This window comes from Schistocerca nitens, chromosome 9, assembly GCF_023898315.1.
Source record: "Schistocerca nitens isolate TAMUIC-IGC-003100 chromosome 9, iqSchNite1.1, whole genome shotgun sequence".
Taxonomy (NCBI): Eukaryota; Metazoa; Arthropoda; class Insecta; order Orthoptera; family Acrididae; genus Schistocerca; species Schistocerca nitens.
Window position 1 is genome coordinate 357613720 of NC_064622.1, and position 23901 is coordinate 357637620.

The 23901-nt window shown below is 41.4% G+C and overlaps 1 protein-coding gene across 1 annotated transcript in view; it reads left to right on the forward strand.

Moving 5' to 3' along the window:
- The window catches only part of LOC126203265 (uncharacterized), a 276975-nt gene that overhangs the window by 88286 nt on the left and 164788 nt on the right, over positions 1-23901 (forward strand). The window contains exon 2 of the mRNA XM_049937520.1: positions 12074-12260. Coding sequence (XP_049793477.1) covers positions 12076-12260 — 185 coding nt within the window. The 5' untranslated portion in view covers positions 12074-12075. The remainder of the gene's footprint in view (positions 1-12073; positions 12261-23901) is intronic.

The window sequence follows — 23901 nt, forward strand, 5'->3', positions numbered from 1 at the left end:
AACGTGAGTTCCGTTTCCAAAAATAATGTGCAGTTTTCTCACAGAACGACTTCACCCAATTTACTATCTGCCCAGACTGTCGATTCCGGTATAGTAGGCGACGCTGAGGTAGATATTGCTAACACGCAGGTGTCAGAACACAATTCTTTACCGAATCAGTATTCAGTCCGTTTTAAAAACTCGGCCAAATTCCATTAGCAGTTATCATACAGATAATGCAACAACCCCCCCCCCCCCCCATGAACCATGGACCTTGCCGTTGGTGGGGAGGCTTGCGCGCCTCAGCGATACAGATAGCAGTACCGTAGGTACAACCACAACGGAGAAGTATCTGTTGAGAGGCCAGACAAACGTGTCGTTCCGAAAGAGGGGCAGCAGCCTTTTCAGTAGTTGCAAGGGCAACAGTCTGGATGATTGACTGATCTGGCCTTGTAACAATAACCAAAACGGCCTTGCTGTGCAGACTGCAAAGAGTGCATGCCGTTGATACAATCCAGTCATCTCACAATCAACTTTTTTATGCCGCCGAACCTTCTCAAAATCTATAACATGAAGGATTCGACTACGGCCGTAATTTTTCCCGAGGGCATGCAGCTTTACTGTATGATTAAATGATGATGGCGTCCTCTTGGGTAAAATATTCCGGAGGTAAAATAGTCCCCCATTCGGATCTCCGGGCGGGGACTACTCAAGAGGATGTCGTTATCAGGAGAAAGAAAACTGGCGTTCTACGGATCGGAGCGTGGAATGTCAGATCCCTTAATCGGGCAGGTAGGTTAGAAAATATGAAAAGGGAAATGGATAGGTTAAAGTTAGATATAGTGGGAATTAGTGAAGTTCGGTGGCAGGAGGAACAAGACTTCTGGTCAGGTGACTACAGGGTTATAAACACAAAGTCAAATAGGGGTAATGCAGGAGTAGGTTTAATAATGAATAGGAAAATAGGAAGGCGGGTAAGCTACTACAAACAGCTTAGTGAACGCATTATTGTGGCCAAGATAGATACGAAGCCCACACCTACTACAGTAGTACAAGTTTATATGCCAACTAGCTCTGCAGATGACGAAGAAATTGAAGAAATGTATGATGAAATAAAAGAAATTATTCAGATAGTGAAGGGAGACGAAAATTTAATAGTTATGGGTGACTGGAATTCGAGTGTAGGAAAAGGGAGAGAAGGAAACGTAGTAGGTGAATATGGATTGGGGCTAAGAAATGAAAGAGGAAGCCGCACTGGTAGAATTTAGCACAGAGCACAACTTAATCATAGCTGACACTTGGTTTAAGAATCATGATAGAAGGTTGTATACATGGAAGAACCCTGGAGATACTAAAAGGTATCAGATAGATTATATAATGGTAAGACAGAGATTTAGGAACCAGGTTTTAAATTGTAAGACATTTCCAGGGGCAGATGTGGACTCTGACCACAATCTATTGGTTATGACCTGTAGATTAAAACTGAGGAAACTGCAAAAAGGTGGGAATTTAAGGAGATGGGACCTGGATAAACTGAAAGAACCAGAGGTTGTTCAGAGTTTCAGGCAGAGCACAGGATAGAGTAGCATGGAGAGCTACATCAAACCAGTCTCAGGACTTCATCTCCCAGTACCTACTGCAACCTACATCCTTCTGAATCTGCTTAGTGTATTCATCTCTTGGTCTCCCCCTACGATTTTTACACTCCACGCTGCACACCAATACTAGATTGGTGATCCCTTGATGCCTCAGAACATGTCCTACCAACCGATCCCTTCTTCTGGTCAAGTTGTCCCACAAACTCCTCTTCTCCCCAATCCTATTCAGTACCTCCTCATTATTTATGTGATCTACCCATCTAATCTTCAGCATTCTTCTGTAGCACCACATTTCGAAAGCTTCTATTCTCTTCTTGTCCAAACTATTTACCGTCCATGTTTCACTTCCATACATGGCTACACTGTATACAAATACTTTCAGAAATGACTTCCTGACACTTAAATCTATACTCGATGTTAACAAATTTCTCTTCTTCAGAAACGCTTTCCTTGCCATTGCCAGTCTACATTTTATATCCTCTCTACTTCGACCATCATCAGTTATTTTGCTCCCCAAATAGCAAAACTCCTTTACTACTTTAAGTGTCTCATTTCCTAATCTAATACCCTCAACATCACCCGACTTAATTCGACTACATTTCATTATCCTCGTTTTGCTTTTGTTGATGTTCATCTTATATCCTCCCTTCAAGACACCATCCATTCCGTTCAACTGCTCTTCCAAGTCCTTTGCTGTCTCTGACAGAATTACAATGTCATCGGCGAACCTCAAAGTTTTTATTTCTTCTCCATGGATTTTAATACCTACTCCGAATTTTTCTTTGGTTCCTTTACTGCTTGCTCAATATACAGATTGAATAACATCGGGGAGAGGCTACAACCCTGTCTTACTCCCTTCCCAACCACTGCTTCCCTTCCATGTCCCTCCACTCTTATAACTGCCATTTGGTTTCTGTACAAATTGTAAATAGCCTTTCGCTCCCTGTATTTTACCCCTGCCACCTTTAGAATTTGAAAGAGAGTGTTCCAGTCAACATTGTCAAAAGCTTTCTCTAAGTCTACAAATGCTAGAATCGTAGGTTTGCCTTTCCTTAATCTTTCTTCTAAGATAAGTCGTAAGGTCAGTATTGCCTCACGTGTTCCAGTATTTCTACGGAATCCAAACTGATCTTCCCCGAGGTCGGCTTCTACTAGTTTTTCCATTCGTCTGTAAAGAATTCGTGTTAGTATTTTGCAGCTGTGGCTTATTAAACTGATTGTTCGTAATTCTCACATCTGTCAACACCTGCTTTCTTTGGGATTGGAATTATTATATTCTTCTTGAAGTCTGAGGGTATTTCGCCTGTTTCATACATCTTGCTCACCAGATGGTAGAGTTTTGTCAGGACTGGCTCTCCCAAGGCCGTCAGTAGTTCCAATGGAATGTTGTCTACTCCGGGGGCCTTGTTTCGACTCAGGTCTTTCAGTGTTCTGTCAAACTCTTCACGCAGTATCGTATCTCCCATTTCATCTTCATCTACATCCTCTTCCATTTCCATAATATTGTCCTCAAGTACATCGCCCTTGTATAGACCCTCTATATACTCCTTCCACCTTTCTGCTTTCCCTTCTTTGCTTAGAACTGGGTTTCCATCTGAGCTCTTGATGTTCATACAGGTGGTTCTATTATCTCCAAAGGTCTCTTTAATTTTCCTGTAGGCAGTATCTATCTTACCCCTAGTGAGATAAGCCTCTACATCCTTACATTTGTCCTCTAGCCATCCGTGCTTAGCCATTTTGCACTTCCTGTCGATCTCATTTTTGAGACGTTTGTATTCCTTTTCGTGAGCTTCATTTACTGCATTTTTATATTTTCTCCTTTCATCAATTAAATTCAATATTTCTTCTGTTACCCAAGGATTTCTACTAGCTCTCGTCTTTTTACCTACTTGATCCTCTGCTGCCTTCACTACTTCATCCCTCAAAGCTACCCATTCTTCTTCTACTGTATTTCTTTCCCCCATTCCTTATTGTTCCCTTATGCTCTGCCTGAAACTCTGAACAACCTCTGGTTCTTTCAGTTTATCCAGGTCCCATCTCCTTAAATTCCCACCTTTTTGCAGTTTCCTCAGTTTTAATCTACAGGTCATAACCAATAGATTGTGGTCAGAGTCCACATCTGCCCCTGGAAATGTCTTACAATTTAAAACCTGGTTCCTAAATCTCTGTCTTACCATTATATAATCTATCTGATACCTTTTAGTATCTCCAGGGTTCTTCCATGTATACAACCATCTATCATGATTCTTAAACCAAGTGTCAGCTATGATTAAGTTGTGCTCTGTGCAAAATTCTACTAGGCGGCCTCCTCTTTCATTTCTTCCCCCCAATCCATATTCACCTACTATGTTTCCTTCTCTCCCTTTTCCTACACTCGAATTCCAGTCACCCATGACTATTAAATTTTCGTCTCCCTTCACTATCTGAATAATTTCTTTTATTTCATCATACATTCCTTCAATTTCTTCGTCATCTGCAGAGCTAGTTGGCATATAAACTGGTGCTGCTGTAGTAGGTGTGGGCTTCGTATCTATCTTGGCCACAATAATGCGTTCACTATGCTGTTTGTAGTAGCTTACCCGCATTCCTATTCTCCTATTCATTATTAAACCTACTCCTGCATTACCCCTATTTGACTTTGTGTTTATAACCCTGTAGTCACCTGACCAGAAGTCTTGTTCCTCCTGCCATCGAACTTCACTAATTCCCACTATATCTAACTTTAACCTATCCATTTCCCTTTTTAAATTTTCAAACCTACCTGCCCGATTAAGGGATCTGATATTCCACGCTCCGATCCGTAGAACGCCAGTTTTCTTTCTCCTGATAACGACATCCTCTTGAGTAATCCCCGCCCGAAGATCCGAATGGGGGACTATTGTACCTCCGGAATATTTTACCCAAGAGGACGCCATCATCATTTAATCATACAGTAAAGCTGCATGCCCTCTGGAAAAATTACGGCCGTAGTTTCCCCTTGCTTTCAGCCGTTCGCAGTACCAGCACAGCAAGGCCGTTTTGGTTATTGTTACAAGGCCAGATCAGTCAATCATCCAGACTGTTGCCCTTGCAACTACTGAAAAGGCTGCTGCCCCTCTTCAGGAACCACACATTTGTCTGGCCTCTCAACAGATACCCCTCCGTTGTGGTTGTACCTACGGTACGGCTATCTGTGTCGCTGAGGCACGCAAGCCTCCCCACCAACGGCAAGGTCCATGGTTCATGGGGGATGGACCCCCTTGATTGGGTGCAACAATTTTCACTTTCGCTGCCACATGAGGGCCATAGCAAGGCAATGTCACTCCGTAGAGTTCCAAAATGCATTTCTATCTGCATATTGGTCGGAAACGACTCAGCAAGGCATTAAAGATCAGCTAATCAGTTTACCCAATTTTTAACACTCCAGTTTTCCCACTATCACCCAGTTTTTTGAGTATACGGTCCAACAAATCAGTCCTGAGCGAACCGGATAGCCAATCTGCGCTCATACACTCCTGGAAATTGAAATAAGAACATCGTGAATTCATTGTCCCAGGAAGGGGAAACTTTATTGACACATTCCTGGGGTCAGATACATCACATGATCACATTGACAGAACCACAGGCACATAGACACAGGCAACAGAGCATGCACAATGTCGGCACTAGTACAGTGTATATGCACCTTTCGCAACAATGCAGGCTGCTATTCTCCCATGGAGACGATCGTAGAGATGCTGGATGTAGTCCTGTGGAACGGCTTGCCATGCCATTTCCGCCTGGCGCCTCAGTTGGACCAGCGTTCGTGCTGGACGTGCAGACCGCGTGAGACGACGCTTCATCCAGTCCCAAACATGCTCAATGGGGGACAGATCCGGAGCTCTTGCTGGCCAGGGTAGTTGACTTACACCTTCTAGAGCACGTTGGGTGGCACGGGATACATGCGGACGTGCATTGTCCTGTTGGAACAGCAAGTTCCCTTGCCGGTCTAGGAATGGTAGAACGATGGGTTCGATGACGGTTTGGATGTACCGTGCACTATTCAGTGTCCCCTCGACGATCACCAGTGGTGTACGGCCAGTGTAGGAGATCGCTCCCCACACCATGATGCCGCGTGTTGGCCCTGTGTGCCTCGGTCGTATGCAGTCCTGATTGTGGCGCTCACCTGCACGGCGCCAAACACGCATACGACCATCATTGGCACCAAGGCAGAAGCGACTCTCATCGCTGAAGACGACACGTCTCCATTCGTCCCTCCATTCACGCCTGTCGCGACACCACTGGAGGCGGGCTGCACGATGTTGGGGCGTGAGCGGAAGACGGCCTAACGGTGTGCGGGACCGTAGCCCAGCTTCATGGAGACGGTTGCGAATGGTCCTCGCCGATACCCCAGGAGCAACAGTGTCCCTAATTTGCTGGGAAGTGGCGGTGCGGTCCCCTACGGCACTGCGTAGGATCCTACGGTCTTGGCGTGCATCCGTGCGTCGCTGCGGTCCAGTCCCAGGTCGACGGGCACGTGCACCTTCCGCCGACCACTGGCGACAACATCGATGTACTGTGGAGACCTCACGCCCCACGTGTTGAGCAATTCGGCGGTACGTCCACCCGGCCTCCCGCATGCCCACTATACACCCTCGCTCAAAGTCCGTCAACTGCACATACGGTTCACGTCCACGCTGTCGCGGCATGCTACCAGTGTTAAAGACTGCGATGGAGCTCCGTATGCCACGGCAAACTGGCTGACACTGACGGCGGCGGTGCACAAATGCTGCGCAGCTAGCGCCATTCGACGGCCAACACCGCGGTTCCTGGTGTGTCCGCTGTGCCGTGCGTGTGATCATTGCTTGTACAGCCCTCTCGCAGTGTCCGGAGCAAGTATGGTGGGTCTGACACACCGGTGTCAATGTGTTCTTTTTTCCATTTCCGGGAGTGTATAATTATGCATCTCAAAACTTCCACGCTCATTACGAGTTTCTCTTCTCACCGAACAGCAAAAGGAAAGCGTTTCAGCATTCAGGGACTTGTTACAATCATTAGAAATTCAGCACTCGGACTAATCATATGTCAATAAGAACTTTAATAACGGCAAACAAGGTAACAACTCATTCAGTTACAACGAGCAATCTCACCCATTCCATAACAAGAGAAATAACAGATTTGGTTCCGATAACGATTTTCGGAGACATTTGACAACAAATATATTCAGCAACGGCAACAATATCAGTATTTCGACACCCAACGGTCACAGTTTCCAGCCGCAATTCTTGCCGCAGCTGCAACAGCCCGGAAATATTCAACAACAATACGATCTACAATCTCAACCGAAGGTCCATGTGTCGCCGCCGAGCTTTGTCAGGACAACCCAATCTAATACATTTACGCAACCGCAAGGGAATAATTTCTCCCACAAAAACCAATGGTCGCAGTCACATCGAAACGATCAACAGCAAAGTAATTCTCGCAACAAACAAAGGGAATGACTAGCAATTTAAGCGTAATTTCGGCAACAGCTGCTTTTATCAGAATCAGCCTCAGGTCATTCTTAATGAACCTAATGTTCGTTTCCATCCGCCGCGGCATTCTGCAGATGAAAACAACCGTACAGTACATATGGTTCACCAGTAACAGTGATGAATGAAAGAGTATTCCAAAAAGTAACGCCGCCAATATCTGTCCTACCTTTCCACTCGGTAAAACGAAAGTTCGAGACTCAATCTCTAATAAGGGAGTAGATGTGAAACTACAAACCCACCTATCTTTTATAATTGCTGATCACATATTTCACGCTAATTTCTGGATCGTTCCCCTCTTAACAACCGACGTCATACTTGGCATGGATTTCCTTGTCGAACATGACGCTGTTATCAGTTTTAAGAAGTCATTGCTTATATTGAAATCCGATAGGCAACAACTATCTGTCACTTTTCAGAACACTTTGTCAACTGAAGAGCAAGACATTAACAGAGTAGAGGTCATTTCAGCATCTAAGAAAATTAATTGACATACAACATTCTTTACAGACACGTATTTCTGTAGTAACAATATCCTTGATGAATTTCATTATGACGTTGTACAGACGGTCAACAGTAAGGTGAATGAATTTAAGCTTCAACCGAAGAAGAGCGCCAACACTTGCAGGATATTCTTTTACAGCACTCTAAGTATTTAGTAATGTACCGCGAACCATGTCCAGTTTTGTTTACGAATTCCAAGTAAAACCACATGATACAAGGCAAAACATTATTCCATTCCGTTCATCTACAGAGACTAATTCAAGCAAGAACTTCAGGCTATGTTAGACCTAGATATCATTGAACCAGCTGTTAGGAACTGCTACCAGTTTTGTAAATTGCCTATTTGTTTAACACTTAGCCTCGCTGCTTTCATCCGTGTGATGAATACTATTCTTCCAATTGAATTAAAAGACAGAATCACCACTTACAGTGACGACATTCTAATAGCAGAACCTTCTTTGTCGGAACATAATCCTGTTCTTCGCATGCTATTGCAAACTTTTCTTGCAGAAGGTGTTACTGTGAACCTCAGTAAATGTCATTTTGGAGGGGCTTCCATTAAATTCCTAGGTCACGTAAATTCGGCTGCCGGAATTACGCCCGATCCCGACAAACTACAAGCCATCCGTGATACTTCAATTCCGTTTGCAAAAAACAACTCTGCAGCTTCCTCGGTTTGATCAATTTTTTTCGCCGTTCCATACACCAATCTGCACTAGATATCCCTAGATTATGTCATCTTACTGGTAAAAATACTATCCGGTCGTGGGATGACCAAGCACAGTCCGGGTTCCTCAATTAAAATGCTTTACTTAACGCTCCACTTCTATCACATACTGACTGACCCGACAAAGAATTTTTCGATTGCTACAGACAGCTCGAAGACTGCACTTGGTGTCCATTTTCAGGAAATAGAGGAAAATGGGAAAATTGTTTAGAAAAACATCGCCTTTTCCAGTCGCATCCTTATCCGAACTCGAAACATTATGTGTTGTTTGGGCTTTCACTAAATTTCGTCTCTCTCTCTACGGCAGACATACAACAGTATACACAGACTACAGAGCTATTCAGTTTGTGTTATCAGCTAAATTGACGCATGATAGACTTAGTCCATGGAAACTTTATTTGCAGGAATTTGATTTTACGATTGTCCACATCCCAGGAACCCAGAATGCTGTAGTAGATGCACTTTTACTTTCACTGTCCAGTAATCAGCAAGAAATTGTTGCTAATTTCTGTCAAAATAATTTTAACCTTCTCTATATTAAACAGGTAACTTTTGAAAATCTTATTTCAGCATCATTAAAAGAAATCGCCAGAGAGCAGAGCAAAGATCAAACGTCTCTGGCGTGACACGAGCCAGACAACAATGAGAACTTTTTACACCACGCACAATAACATTCTGTTTCAACGTGCTCGCCCTGACAGCGTTAATTGGACTATCTGCGTACCCGAATAACTTGTCATTAAATTAATCTGGTATACACACTTGAGCTACGCGTATTATGGTGCTCGCAAATGCATTTTGATCCTACGACAGAACTGTTATTTCACAAACATGGAAAAGCGTGTCTTGACGACTTCCAAAATTTGCCAAAAAGCTAAATCTTCTACAATATTTCACATTGCCCCTCTGTACCCCGTTGTATTCATGATATTAAGACATACGGCAGCGGTTGATCTATTTGGATCCATTGCAAAAGGTTTCTGTTACATATTCGTTGCTGTAGAACTAACTTCGAAATTTGTATCTAGAACTGTTTCTAATGCTTTTACTAAACATTTTTTGCCTCATGTTGGGCATATTCAGAAGGTAATTTCAGACAATGGACCGCAATTTCGATCAGTAATATGGAAATGTACACAGCAAGCTAGAAGTATTACACCCATTTTTACTTCCAGATACCATGCTTCTTCCAACCCATCAGGGTGCATCATGAAAGAGATTGGAAAACTTAGTCGTATCTACTGTCACAGAAAAAATATTGACTGGGAAAAGCACATTTCAGATATTCAGGACGTCATCGATTCCATACCAAACGACTCTACTATGCTTTCGCCATATCTTGTGTTGAAAAACATAGGTTCACCTAACAGAATTCGTGAAATTGTTTCTTTTCCAACAACAAGAAGATTACGCCACCATGAAATTATAGACATCGCATGTAACAAAATAAAGCGGTCAGCACAGCGCTGCAAACATAAACAAAAACAGATGAGTAACCTCCAGGAATTTCGCATAGGACAAGAAGTATTGATACGCACTCACTACCTATCCAACAGAGGAAAACGTCGTTGCAGTAAATTTGAACTTTTATATTCTGGACCTATTAGGATACGTATCTTCCCCATCCCAATGTAGTTCATATTGAAACTTAACGCACGAGAAAACCACGAGGTAATCATCACATCAACAACGTCAAGCACTTTATAGAATAACTTTTGCTTTGATTCATTTCACGTAGCTGGATAGAAATTTGATGATCACATAGTACAACTATTTATTTTTCCGCCATTCAGCTCTGTATAAGTTTTTTTTGCTTTTTATCAGAAATTATGCTAATTGCCAAATTTTTTTTACAGATGTATGTATTTATATTGCCAGCATTCATATTCTGATTTACATACGAGTGTACATAATAATATGACACAACATAGATCTTTTTTACCTGATGCGTTTACTATGCTTATACAAATTCTATTGGTACCTTATTTTTCACGATTCCTTGATTATTCGGCATTTTATTAGGTGGTGACGTGCCTGGTAGGGAGAATCTTGAAGGTCGGTTCTCTTACCGTAAGTTTAGGCCTTGCTCATTTTTCTTTTTTCATACGCATGTGCATTGAAACAACAACTGAAAGAGACACCTTTTTTGTTGTGTTGGAATGTGTCCAGCGGATCACATGATAGACTTAGTCCATGGAAACTTTATTTGCAGGAATTTGATTTTACGATTGTCCACATCCCAGGAACCCAGAATACTGTAGTAGTGTGGTCTGACCACTGCAAATGGTAATTCAATCATTTTTTTTCATAATAAGAATTTGTGTCCTTTGGAATATGGCCTCTATATATCTTAAGTTAATTTATTTCTGATGCTATTATATCTTTGCTGATACCATGCAATGTGTTTTTTGTGATGCTATGCTCTTCCACTCTGCCATTATTGCACACCCTATGCAAGATAGTATTACTACTGACAATTATGCTATTGTCTGATGAATTGTTATTACATTTTTGTTAGGTTAGTCACTCTTTGTACTTTATAATGTTGCCATGTTTCATTTATGCCCAGTCTTGTGCTGTAATTTGATATATCTCTTGTACTTGATGATGTCACTTGTTTACTTGCTTTCACCTATGTAGAATTAAGAAATCAGTGTAACCTGTAACTCATGTCCATTGCATATACTCATCTATGTTGTATATTTTGCAGAACCAATGTACCAAAGTCTCACTGTACCCAAAGGAGACATTATGGTCATAAATAAAAACACATGAAAGTGTGAAATGTGCAAGAAATGCATTACACAGAAAGCATTACATAAGCAACTTATATGAAATTCTAAACACCACTGACACTTCTCACACTGTTTCCTGGAAGGCTTTTCTACACATTTTCCTGTTAGTGTACTATGTAAATTAGGCAGATTGCCTGTAAAGATTTAGGATTAAGGACTTTTTTTTCTTTGCATTTTGTGTTAGATATAAGAGAAAAACACAAAAATAGTATGAAGAACGTTACAAACTATAATCGAGAAATCGCTGTAAACAGTAACTGTCGTACAATACCAAGGTGTCAGTTACCAGCATAGAATTTCTTTTTTTTAGCCACAACGGTTTTGTAACAGTTTAGGCATGGAAATAGCATTAGGGCACTAAATTTGAAAGTCCACATTCAAGTTTCAGGACACAGTATTGACGGATGTGTGTGTGTGTGTGCGTGTGTGTGTGTGGTGGGGGGGAATAACATTGTGTCATGACCTAGACATTTAATTATTTGTGTCGCTGGCGTGTTTATGCAGACATTTCAGACCTGAAAGAACATTGTGACACTTGACAAGCATCATAAAACAATTTGGCTACGGAAATAATAAATCTTAAGGTGTGTTGAGTCTTACACCAGGTGTATGATAAAAGTTGTATATTGTGACTTTCATCAAACTGATATTGATTTTGTAGGTCTATATGTGCGGCCAGGTAACGTGCAAATACCGATTACGTTGGTACATCTAATTTTTAAGCCTACACTTGGCATAAGGCACAATGGACTCTCATTTTCATATCCAAACAGTAATGTAATGCTTGCCAAGTGTTACAATGTTAATTCTCTTTCCAAGACATCTGCAAACATACGTATATTGTTTGCAGTTATATTATATTGTTGACAGCATAATAATATATATTGATTATATGTGCCCATTATTGTATATAAGACATTTGTGATCAGTGCCTCTTTCAACATTTTGTAAATTCAGAAAACTTATTCACACTTTTTCCAGAAATGGGAGCCCATCAAAAACTCCATGGAGTAGCGAGACTGAAGAGCAGGCCACAATATGGAGTTGCAGTGTTGGTGTTGGCGTCCTTGGCAGTTCCGCTCTCCACATGTTCGCTGGTGAAAATTCCCAAGTGCTGCCCTCTGCACCAGCAGCTGTCGTACGACTTTGATTCATGCATCGATTACGAGTAAGTAACACGCAATTTTGCCACGAAGTACGATATCAAATATAAGCGAACAATTAGCAATTCTGTGAGCTTCCAAGCTGTTGTTATATGGTATGGTGTTCCATAGCATATGCCAGAGACTGAGATCATGAAATTATTCTCCAGACAAACTATGTCTGAACTGAACGTGTCCACTTACAGCAACACTGTAAATCACGACTCCATTAGCATGCATTGCTTGTATAAGTGCCCACAGCTTTAAACAAACAATTAAAATTGAGTTAGTACACTGTTTCCAACTTCTTAACTCAGACAAGTCACAGCGTTAAGATCCAATACTCTGTTTCTTCAGACAATCAATGTGTCTATCTCTCTTCAAGAGACATACACATTCCACTGGCTGACACAGGCAATGTAGTGAGTTTTAGCAAGTACCATCTCATATTGTTAAGACTTGTGTATATGTTTGTGAAGGAGGTTCTCTTTGGACTGACCCATACTGTCGCCTCTTTAACATCGGCGCTTTGTGTGCTAGTGCAGTGCTAACATAGAGAACTGGACTGAGGTCTATCACCTTTCTTGATAATCAGATTTACTTTCTTCATTGTTTCCCGATGTTGCTTGGGGGGGAAAATTCTAGATTCTTTCTGTTGAGAAGCACATGAACCCTTCCCCAATTAAAGATTATGCTCCATCTTTAATGACCAAGTTGTTGTTTGCCCTTAATACACTTCCTTCTTTCCATCTTAACATTTGGACATGTATTTCCAAAAAACCCAGAACAGTTCCAATGGTCATATTTTTCCATAGGAAATGCGTAAAATTTCAACACTGAGACTATAGGACAATTTCTATGCTCGTCAATTTTGTGTCTCTCATACGTCACTGAGAACATGTAACTTGGGCATAGCTTAGGGCACCGTATAGGCTTTATTTTATAAAAATAGGATCAAGGAAAAAAAGTATTGTAAATGGAAGTTTTATTCATAGTAATATTATGAATGCGAAATGACTCTGTTACATCTTCGTAATTTACCCCCTCAATAATTTATCCCCTGAACAGATTTCGATGAACTTGGACTATTTAGCATATCTGGACACTTATTGATTTGCAGAATATTACGGGAATTAGGCAAAATATTTATTCTTTGCAAAGTTATTTACTCTTGGACTTCTCAACTTTATAATATTTGTGAAAATGCTTGTAGTGGTTGATAAGTACTATGTGGTGCAATTAAAAGTACTGAATACAATGCTTATACAATTTTCAGTATGTTTAACCAACACATCCATAGTATTTGTTGCATAATGCACACGTCGTACAATGTATAGTTACATCAATACCATGATATGTAAAGATGCCTGCTCCTACCTATCCCCATCTGTACACACTGCTCGGCAGCGACGCTGCGCATGCACTGTGTATTGAAACAGTATGGGACTATGGAGAGTTGGGTGCACTTCACGAGCTACGCTTACCCAAACAGGCAGACACGTGAGGGCAGCTGATGTTGCAAGTAGAAGAGCTTGCTTACTCATCATCACTGATCATAATTAAACTACTGATACGCATGCGTAGCTGCAGGAGATAACAACTTAAACATAGAACTGAAATAACGGTAGCCATATACGCCGATAGAAAAGAAATCCCGACACTAAAAAATAATGTTGAGTAATGAAATTTCGGGAATACATATGTAAGTGGTTAACACTGCAATATCACAATTCAACGTAAGAGCGAGATAAGCCAGTGAAAATGTGAAATTCTGGTACAGTAAATACCGCTGTAATCGCCAAAATGTTGCGTACAAGCATGCAAAGTGCATGTATTGTGTTGTACAGGCGCCAGATGTCATTTCACAGCCTGTTGCACATGGTTGGTCTATACAGGGACGGTTAATGGTGGTTGTGGATGACACTGGAGTTGCCATCCGATGTTGTCTACATCTACATCTACATTTATACTCCGCAAGCCACCCAACGGTGTGTGGCGGAGGGCACTTTACGTGCCACTGTCATTACCTCCCTTTCCAGTTCCAGTCGCGTATGGTTCGGGGGAAGAACGACTGCCGGAAAGCCTCCGTGCGTGCTCGAATCTCTCTAATTTTACATTCGTGATCTCCTCGGGAGGTATAAGTAGGGGGAAGCAATACATTCGATACCTCATCCAGAAACGCACCCTCTCGAAACCTGGCCAGCAATCTACGCAGCTATGCAGAGCGCCTCTCTTGCAGAGTCTGCCACTTGAGTTTGCTAAACATCTCCGTAACGCTATCACGCTTACAGAATAACCCTGTGACGAAACGCGCCGCTCTTCTTTGATTTCCCATATGTAATCGATTGGAGGCAGATCTGATGATTTAGCAGGCCAAGGTAACATGTCGACACTCTGTAGAGCATGTTGGATTACTACAACGGTATGTGGACGAGTTTTATCCAATTGGGAAACTGCTGCTGGAATGCTGTTCATGAATAGCGGCACAACAGGCGGGGTCACCATACTGACGTACAGATTTCTACTCAGCGTGCGTGGGATACCCACGAGAGTGCTACCGCTGTCATACGAAATCGCACCCCAGGCCATAACTCCAGATGTAGATACAGTATGCCTAGCAGGCACACAAGTTGGTTTGAGGCCCACAACTGGTCTCTTTGTGATCAACATCATCACTGGCATCGAAGCAGAACTAACGTTTATCAGAAAACACAACACACTTCTAACCTACCTTCCAATGAGCACTCACTTGACGACAATGAAGTCGCAAGTGGCGGAGATTTGGGCTCAATGCAATGCTCGCTACGGGGGAGCTGGCTCGGAGTTGACCTTGGAGTAACCTATTTGTAACAGTTCGTTGTGTGATTGTGATGCCTGCTGCTGCAGATGTAGCTGATGCGCCAGACCCATACGCCGAACATAGTGGCGGACTGGAGAGCGGTCTTCTTGCGACGGTACATTCCCGTGACCACCAATCACGTACAGTGGCTACATTGCTGCAAAATCTTTCTGCAGTACCGCAGAAAGAACATTCAGCTTGTCGTAGCCCTATTACGTGACCTCGTTCAAACTCAGTGAGGTGTTGATAATGGCGTCTTTGTTGCCTTAAAGATATTCTTCACTAACATCAATTCACCACGTCCAACCTCTAAGGTAACTAACGCTCACGGCCGTTACAGCGCGCATTTAAAGCAAACTTGATTTGTATCCTCATAGTTGAGCTACTAGCGCCACTCTTATGCATCTGGCTTGAAATTTGAATAGACAACATCTTTCAGATGTAGAAACACGCTTACGAACTTTTGTTTATATCGCGTTACTCCTTCTTGTTGTTGCGATTTTTCACCATAAGTGTATATTTTTCCTCTGTTATGTCAAACCTATATTAATATGACACTGCACCAAATGTCTAAACAAACACAGAGAACAAAACATGGAGACGTGACGCTAATACCGTGTCACTCTGCCTCTAGCCTTGATAATGGCTTCAGTTGCAGCGAGGAACAGGATACACAAGTTTTTTCAGGGATGTCATATCCAGCAGAAGCCATTTGTTGCTGATTATTACATTTCACCCGCTTTTCCAAATATTCCCAGACATTTTCTGTGGGACTAAGATCGTCTGATTTAATACACCAGTCGATGTCCAGTAGGGTGTCTGAGTGTTCGACAAATCAGGAATGTATATGTGCAGCTCTGAGGACATATCTTTGAAGGCGGGTGTGTGCACAGCGTACTCGTCACGGTGTAAAAGAACAGGCAACGCTAGGTCACCGAGAACGCATAACCTGTTGCTCAATCCGTGATACGAGAAACAGCCACAACGTCACAGAACCATCTCGGGGCTGCACTGCTGACCGACTGATTTGGGAGAGGGGACCAAACAGCGAAGTCATCGGTCCCATCGGATTAGGGAAGGACGGGGAAGGAAGCCGGTCGTGCCCTTTCAAAGGAACCATCCCGGCATTTGCCTGGAGCGATTTAGGGAAATCACGGAAAACCTAAATCAGGATGGCCGGACGCGGGATTGAACCGTCGTCCTCCCGAATGCGAGTCCAGTGTGCTAACCACTCCGCCATCTCGCTCGGTGGCTGCACTACTCACTCCACACAGTGGGATCAAACGCCTCATAGGTCAGCCACTCGCACCATTTGAAAAGAGGCAAAACAGCATCTCGTCACGCCAGTCTACACTCCTCCACTCACCTATTAGCCGACTGAAGACGTGCAGCTTTGTGTGCTGCTGTGAGAAATGGACTTCTGTGAGCTGCCTGACTTCACTTCACACAGTACCTTTCGCAATGTCGCTCGGAACCTGTTTGAGACGGACCTGCTATACGGTCAGCAATTATTCCTGTCAGGATTGATGCAGTTTTCCTTGACAGGTGTCACATTCTCTCTGGCCCCTGTCGTGTAGGGTACTTTTATACGACTTCTGTTCTTACGACATGTTTCATGGTTGCTAGTGGCACTCCATTCCTTGTAGATACGAGGTTAAGTCAATTATTATCCGCAAAGAAGTTATAAAATTTTATTGTAATCAAACAGGATACTTACAAGAACATCATTTTTGGATGTCACCTGAGTAACAAATCAATTAGAGACATTTCAGTCCCTCTACGCCTGCTCAAGTCATCTGTTGGTGATGTGAGTGTGAAGTGGAAACGCAGAAGAACAACCCACAGCTACATCAAGATCAGGTAGACCTCATGTATTGACAGGCAGGGACTGTCGATCATTGTGGAGGGTAGTTGTAAAAAATCGCATGAAATCAGTGGAAGGGTTTACTCGTGAGTTCCAAAACGCTACCAGTAGTCAGTTTAGCACAACAACTGCGCGTAGGAAGTGAAAAAGAATTGGATATAGTAGTCGAGCTGCTGCTCGTAAGGTACACATTTCTCTAGTCAATGGTAAGTGAAGTTTCAGATGGGATAAGAGTAAAGCCACTCGACAGTGGCTAACTAGAAACTTAATTATGCTATACCCCGCGGCAATCCAATGGAAGGATTTGGGTTTGGCGGAAGTCTGGTGAACGTTCCCTGCCGTCATGTGTAGTACCACCAATGCAGTACAGATAGATGGTGTTATAGTATCAGGGCGCGTTCCATGGTTAGGGTTTGGTTCCCTTATTGCCTTTAATATAACTCTAAATCCGGAAGTGTATGAACACATTTTGCAGCATTGTATAGTCTGTGGAGTGGAGAAAAAGTTCGGAGGCGTTGGTTATTTGTATTAGCATGACACACATCCAGTCATCAAGTAGCAAATATGTGGAAATGATTTGTAGACAACAATATTCCTGAAATGAAGTGGCCTATCTAGAATCCCAACCTGAACCCAAAGTAAAACTTTTGGGATGAGTCAGAATGTCGACTTCATACCACACCACAGCGTCCAAAATCACTACCTTCTCTGGTTTCAGGTCTTGGGGAAGAATGGGCTGCCATTCCTCAACAGACATTCAGCCACTTCATTCAAAGCGTCCCCAACACAGTTCAAGCCTTCATAAAGGCGAAGGGTGGACACAGCCCATGTTAACGATGACGAGAAGGTGTTCAGATACTTTTCATCAGATAGTGATCATCATGTAACAAGATCTCATTGCAAATGAAAATTATTGCAATTTACTTGTTTATTTATTTACTTTTTAACGCAAAAGCACCCAAACAAGTCCCATTTAGCTCACAAACACTGAGGGGGCAAAGATCATCGGACAGCTCCTAATATCGTATAGGACCTTCTTTTGCCCGGCATAGTGCAGCAGCTCGACGTAACATGGACTCAACGTCGTTGGAAGTCCCCATCAGAAATATTGAGCCATGCTGCCTCTATAGCTGTCCATAATCGCAAAAGAGTTGCCGGTGTAGGATTTTGTGCACGAACTGACCTTTCGGTTACGTCCCATAAATATTCGATGGGATTCATGTCAGCTGTTTTGGGTGGCCAAATCATTCTCTCGGATTGTCCAGAACATTCTTCGATCCAATCGCGAACAATTGTGGCGTGATGACATTGCGCATTGTCATCGTTGTTAGGGAACATGAAATCCACGAAAGGGGGCAAGTGGTCTCCAGGTAGTCGAACATACGGATAGTGGGCACAGTCAATTCCATATAAAGACAGCTAACACCGCTATGGATCCACCATGAGCTTGCACAGTGCCTTGTTGACAACTTGGGTTCTTGACTTAAGGCGATCTGTGCTACATTCGAAATCTACCATCAGTTCTTACCAACTGAAATCGGTACTCATTTACTGTGAAGCATGGGAGTTGGGGAGTAGTAGCTGCCATTGCTCGAGCACTAGAGGGTAATTTTAGCCAGACTCGTCAATACCTGTTGGACGTAGAAAGGATATTTTCGCTATTAGTGTAGCACTAGAGATTTCCTCCAGCTAGTCTAGCCTATAGGCTTATGTGGGAAGGATGGTTAAAAATGGCTCTGAGCATTATGGAACTTAACTTCTGAGGTCATCCGTCCCCTAGAACTTAGAACTACTTAAACTTAACCAAACTAAGGACATCACACACATCCATGCCCGAGGCAGGATTCGAACCTGCGACCGTAGCGGTAGCGCGGTTCCAGACTGTAGCGCCTAGAACCGCTCGGCCACTCCGGCCGGCAAGGATGGTTAATAATGACGACAAACTATCACTAAAATGTAGGGGAACTGCCTCCAGCTGATCGACAAGTTGTAAGGTGTATGCTTCGCCGGCGATGGGCGAGGCATGACAGAATCTCTGACCAGAGAGTAGTTTATTGTTAGTTGTTGCTTGTCGCGAGTGGACAGTACTAGTCTGCGCCAGTCGGATACAGTAGTAGTCGGTCGGCTTTAGTAGCGAGTGGACAGTAGCAGTCTGCGGGAGTCGGCATGCGTCGGCTGTGTGCTCTGGTCGCGGCTCTGGTCAGGACTCTGGACGATGAGTATTGTTGCAGAAGGTAAAGAAGCAGCATTGCGCATATCTAATAATGTATGTTAATAGTAATTAATTTGTTCAAAAAATGCCCCAATAATATTTTTTTTATAAAGTAACTCTTTTAAAGAAAAACATTCATTTCAATTTAAAAAATATTTCCTATGCATTCCCTCCAAGAATAATATATATATATATATATATATATATATATATATATATATATATATATATATATATATATATATATACGCTAGCATTGCACGAAGCTGTGTTGAAGAGTGTATAATTAAGAGCAGATATAGATGCAGTTTTTATTGAGGTAAGAATTTTTGTTTTTTTTTTTATTCAGAATACAGGGCCGAAGCTCAGCGCTGCTGCCCTTATAAAATTTGCCAGATATTATTATTTCTGTTGAGAGGTTACATTTGATTCATGGTTCATTATTTAATTAATATTATTGTGGGTTCATGGTCAATTTTCATTCATTAACATTTTCTGTGGCGAGGTTACGCTTGGCTCCATTTTTCATTATTATTTAACATTTTCTGTGGGGAGGTTACACTTGGCGACATCCGGCCAGGATCGTATTTCTTTGGGAATCTTCTGATAAGTAGTCATATATCTGCTCTTAATTACTTAAACGTAGTTTTCATCTGGCACAACGCATTTTCTAATTTGTCACTCTTTCTTTCACAGATCATCGGAAATTTGTTGCTCTTTGTTGTATTTGTGTTTGTTGCATTTTTGCATTGTGTTTGTTTCATTTGTGAATAAATTTGATTTTTTGATTTGTAAAAAAATGCCGCGAAAAACTGTTAACAGTACATCGCGATGTACAATGAGTGAAATAGCCGACTCGAATAACTTCACCGATAGTACTTGCGACACTCAGTGTCTTAATGACAGTCCTCTATTTACAGACAATCAGTGTGTGCGGATTATTAATAATGATTTTGATCATAATGATGAACAAATAAATTCAATTGTGTCCTCTGTTAATTTAACGACAATTGATGACGCGGGACGCTCTGTTGCAATGAGCGGTGCCCAGCTTGACACACCCGGTTTGCAGGATTTACGTGACGAACAGACAAATTTTTCTAATGAAAATGAACAGTGTAATCAGAGTACGACAGATTTATTTAATTCCGGTGTAGTGACTAACAGTGCACATCTGATTAGCAAACATTTTCGAGAATCACAGAATAACCAAATGGTTACACAAAACGTGACAATTGCAGATACGCCATCAAACAGCACAGAGAATAGAGTAGGTAATATTGGCTTGGATCAAATTATGGCAATATTGCTACAATATAGTGAAAATTTCAAACAACTTAATGAAACTAATGAAAATGTCAAACAAATTAATGAACAAAACAAACAAATTAGTGAACAGAACAAACAACTTAATGAAAATTTCAAACAACTTAATGAAAAACAGGACAACCTTAATGAAAATTCCAAACAACTTAGTGAACAGATCAAACAGCTTAATGATAAACAAGACAACCTTAATGAAAAATTAGACAACAATTCCAGACAGCTTAGTGAACAGATTACAGCCGTTGCCGCGCAGTGTCATGATACTAAAGATCAATTACGTGAGGAAATTGAGGCTTGCGCTAGGAAAAGTAGTGAAGAAATTAGATCTGTTGCTCAAGATTTAAGGGATATGCAAACAGCTACAACAGAATCACTTAGAGACGAAATTAGTGCAGTCGGTAAACAATGCTCTGAAAAAGCAACACAGTTACGCGACGAGTTTAAATTAATGACAGCAGAACTTTCGCGCACACTGGATGCAAAAGTAGACGCGAAATTCGACCAACAGAACAGTCAAATTGACGAACGTTTTAATCACCACCTGCAAAACAGTGAAACGCGTTTCCGTAAATTTATACAGGAACAAAATAAAGTAAAACGACAAGTCATGGAAACAATTACCGCAAGAGACAGGAAGATAAACTTAAATTGTTTACGAAAGCAAAAACATACGTAGACAACAATATTGCTACAGTATCGGACGAAATTAATACTATCAAACAACTGAACACCGAATTTGGTGATGAAATTACCGATCTTAAATCAAAAACAGATACACACACAGTAGACTTTCAGACAGTGACCGACAGACTCGAACAATTAGAACTAACACAGGATTCCGATGTCATTAAAGCTGATGTTAAAAAATTGAACGAAACCACACGTAAAATACAAAAACAAATTAATGCTTCTGACACTAAAAACGATGATCAGGTAAAAATACTGACTGAAAAATATGATGAATTGGCCAGTCGTATTGACGTTATTGAAAGTAATAATGACAGCAAATCAGACGATACTTCACCGATTTCGTTTAATCAAACACCTGAATTCCAAAATCTACAGCAGACAATCAGTGAGATAGATTCATCTAATAATACATTACGTAGAAAATTGTCAACTTTACAGCAAGAAGTGACAGAGATGAAAAATATTTCAGTTAATAACACGTCACAGCACACGGCACATTCCGAACATTTCTCACACTCACACAGCCAGTATAACTTAAGTAATTTACAGAGACTACGCGACTTAAAATCCGAAAAGATACAGACAAACAGATTCTTATGTAATCGTGAACCTGTTCACACATTCAGTGACGATAACGTTGATTACGAGCAATGTAATTTACAGAGACTACGCGAGTTAAAATCTGAAAAGGTACAGACAAACAGATTCTTATGCAATCGTGAACCTGTTCACACATTCAGAGACGATAACGATTACGAGCAATTTTTATCCGTAAGAAAATCTAAGGAATTTAATAATGACAGAGCATAGGTATACGCTTTGAACCGTATACTACAATTTGTTTTTGTATTTTCAATAGCATTGCCTGTAATGCAGAAACTACAATTAGCATGGATACAGCAATTTGCTTTTGAATTTTCAACGGCATTGCCTGTAACGCAGAAACTGAAATTTACTTGCAGCGCGTAATAGACCTCAGGGGATTCATTACGCTTTAATGAATATGTGCCGTAGCGTGCACAGGGCCCCAAGCCGTAGTAGTGCTGTTTCATCTTTAGTTTTCTGCACTGCTGCCTTCTCTTCTACTATCCTTTATATCTATCAGAACAGCTCTTCAACTATCGCCCTATGTGTAAGAATATGTAAAGAAAACCCGATAAGACAACTTTTACCGAAAGTGACATTTTTCATTAGACGCTCTAGAAATGACAACCATGAGAAGTTTAATAACAGACAAAAATTTAATCATCAGTATGTGTAAAATTTTCAGCAGTCGCAAACACATTTTGGTAACAATAGAGGTTTTTCTCCGCAACAGCAACAAAACCAGCCGGTTAGCATACCTAACCAACAATGTAATGTACAAGGTCAACTAAGCTTTAATGTTTCGCCGCCTGCACGTATAGCGTCAGCTCCAACAAATAGTAATGCACAGCAACAAGGAAATAACTACGTACAGAAAACACACCATTTCAATTCCTAGCGCAATGCGCCGTATCGAAATGACTATCACGACAGACGTAAAAATAATGAGCACAATTTTCAGCGTACATTTAATAACAGTCAATCTTATCAGCAGCAAGCACATCAGCAACAACATATTATCGTGAATGAACAAGACAGTAGATATCATCCCGAACGTAATACGTCAGGGAGAAATAATAGAACAGTACAAATAGTTGGAATGCCATAGCATCCTCCCGCAAATAATGACACGTCAGATGGAATTTGACTAGATACAGTACAGGTTGCATATTCCAGTAACGCAAGCAATACTTTTGACACGCAGAATATTGTTCACGAGAATGTTATTTGAAACATGCTTCGTTGAATGCAACACTTTTATCGCACCCAGATCTTACCAGAAATTTTTCTATTGCCAACGACAGTTCTAGCACCGCTTTAGGCGTACATATTTTTCAGGAAATTGAAGAAGATGGTTGTACAGTAATTAAAAACATCGCTTTTGCAAGTCGCATTCTGTCACCTGCTGAACGAAATTATTCTGTTACAGAACTTGAAACATTATGTGTTGCATGGGCTTTTACCAGATTTAGGCATTTTCTTTATGGAAGACACACTACCGTTTACACAGATCATAGAGCGATACAATTTTTACTTTCGGCTAAATTTACACACGACAGATTAAGTAGATGGAAACTTTATTTACAGGAATTTAATTTTACAATTGTTCACATTCCCGGTACACAAAATATTGTAGCAGACGCACTATCCCGTTCTCTTAACAACAATCAGCAAGACATCGCAACCAACTTCTGCAAAGCAAATTTCAGCGTCATGTACATTCAACAAGTTGCATTTGAAAATTTCATTTCGTCATCATTACAGGACATAGCACAAGAGCAGAGTAAAGACAACGTATGGAAAGAAATTAAACACCTTTGGCAAGATAGGAATAATGTTACCATTAGAAACCATTACACTGTACGCAATGACATTCTGTTTCGTCGCTCTCATCCTGACAGCAACAATTGGTTATTATGCATTCCTGACGAACTTGTTAACAAATTAATCTGGTATACTCATTTAAGTTATGCACATTACGCAGCTAGAAAATGTTTTCTTATACTGAGACAGAACTGTTATTTTACCAACATGGAGAAACGTATTCGACGAGTTTTAGCGTCATGTAAAATCTGCCAGAAAGCTAAATCAGATACGACTTCACATATTCCTCCATTACATCTCATTGTACCTGTTAAATTAAGACACATG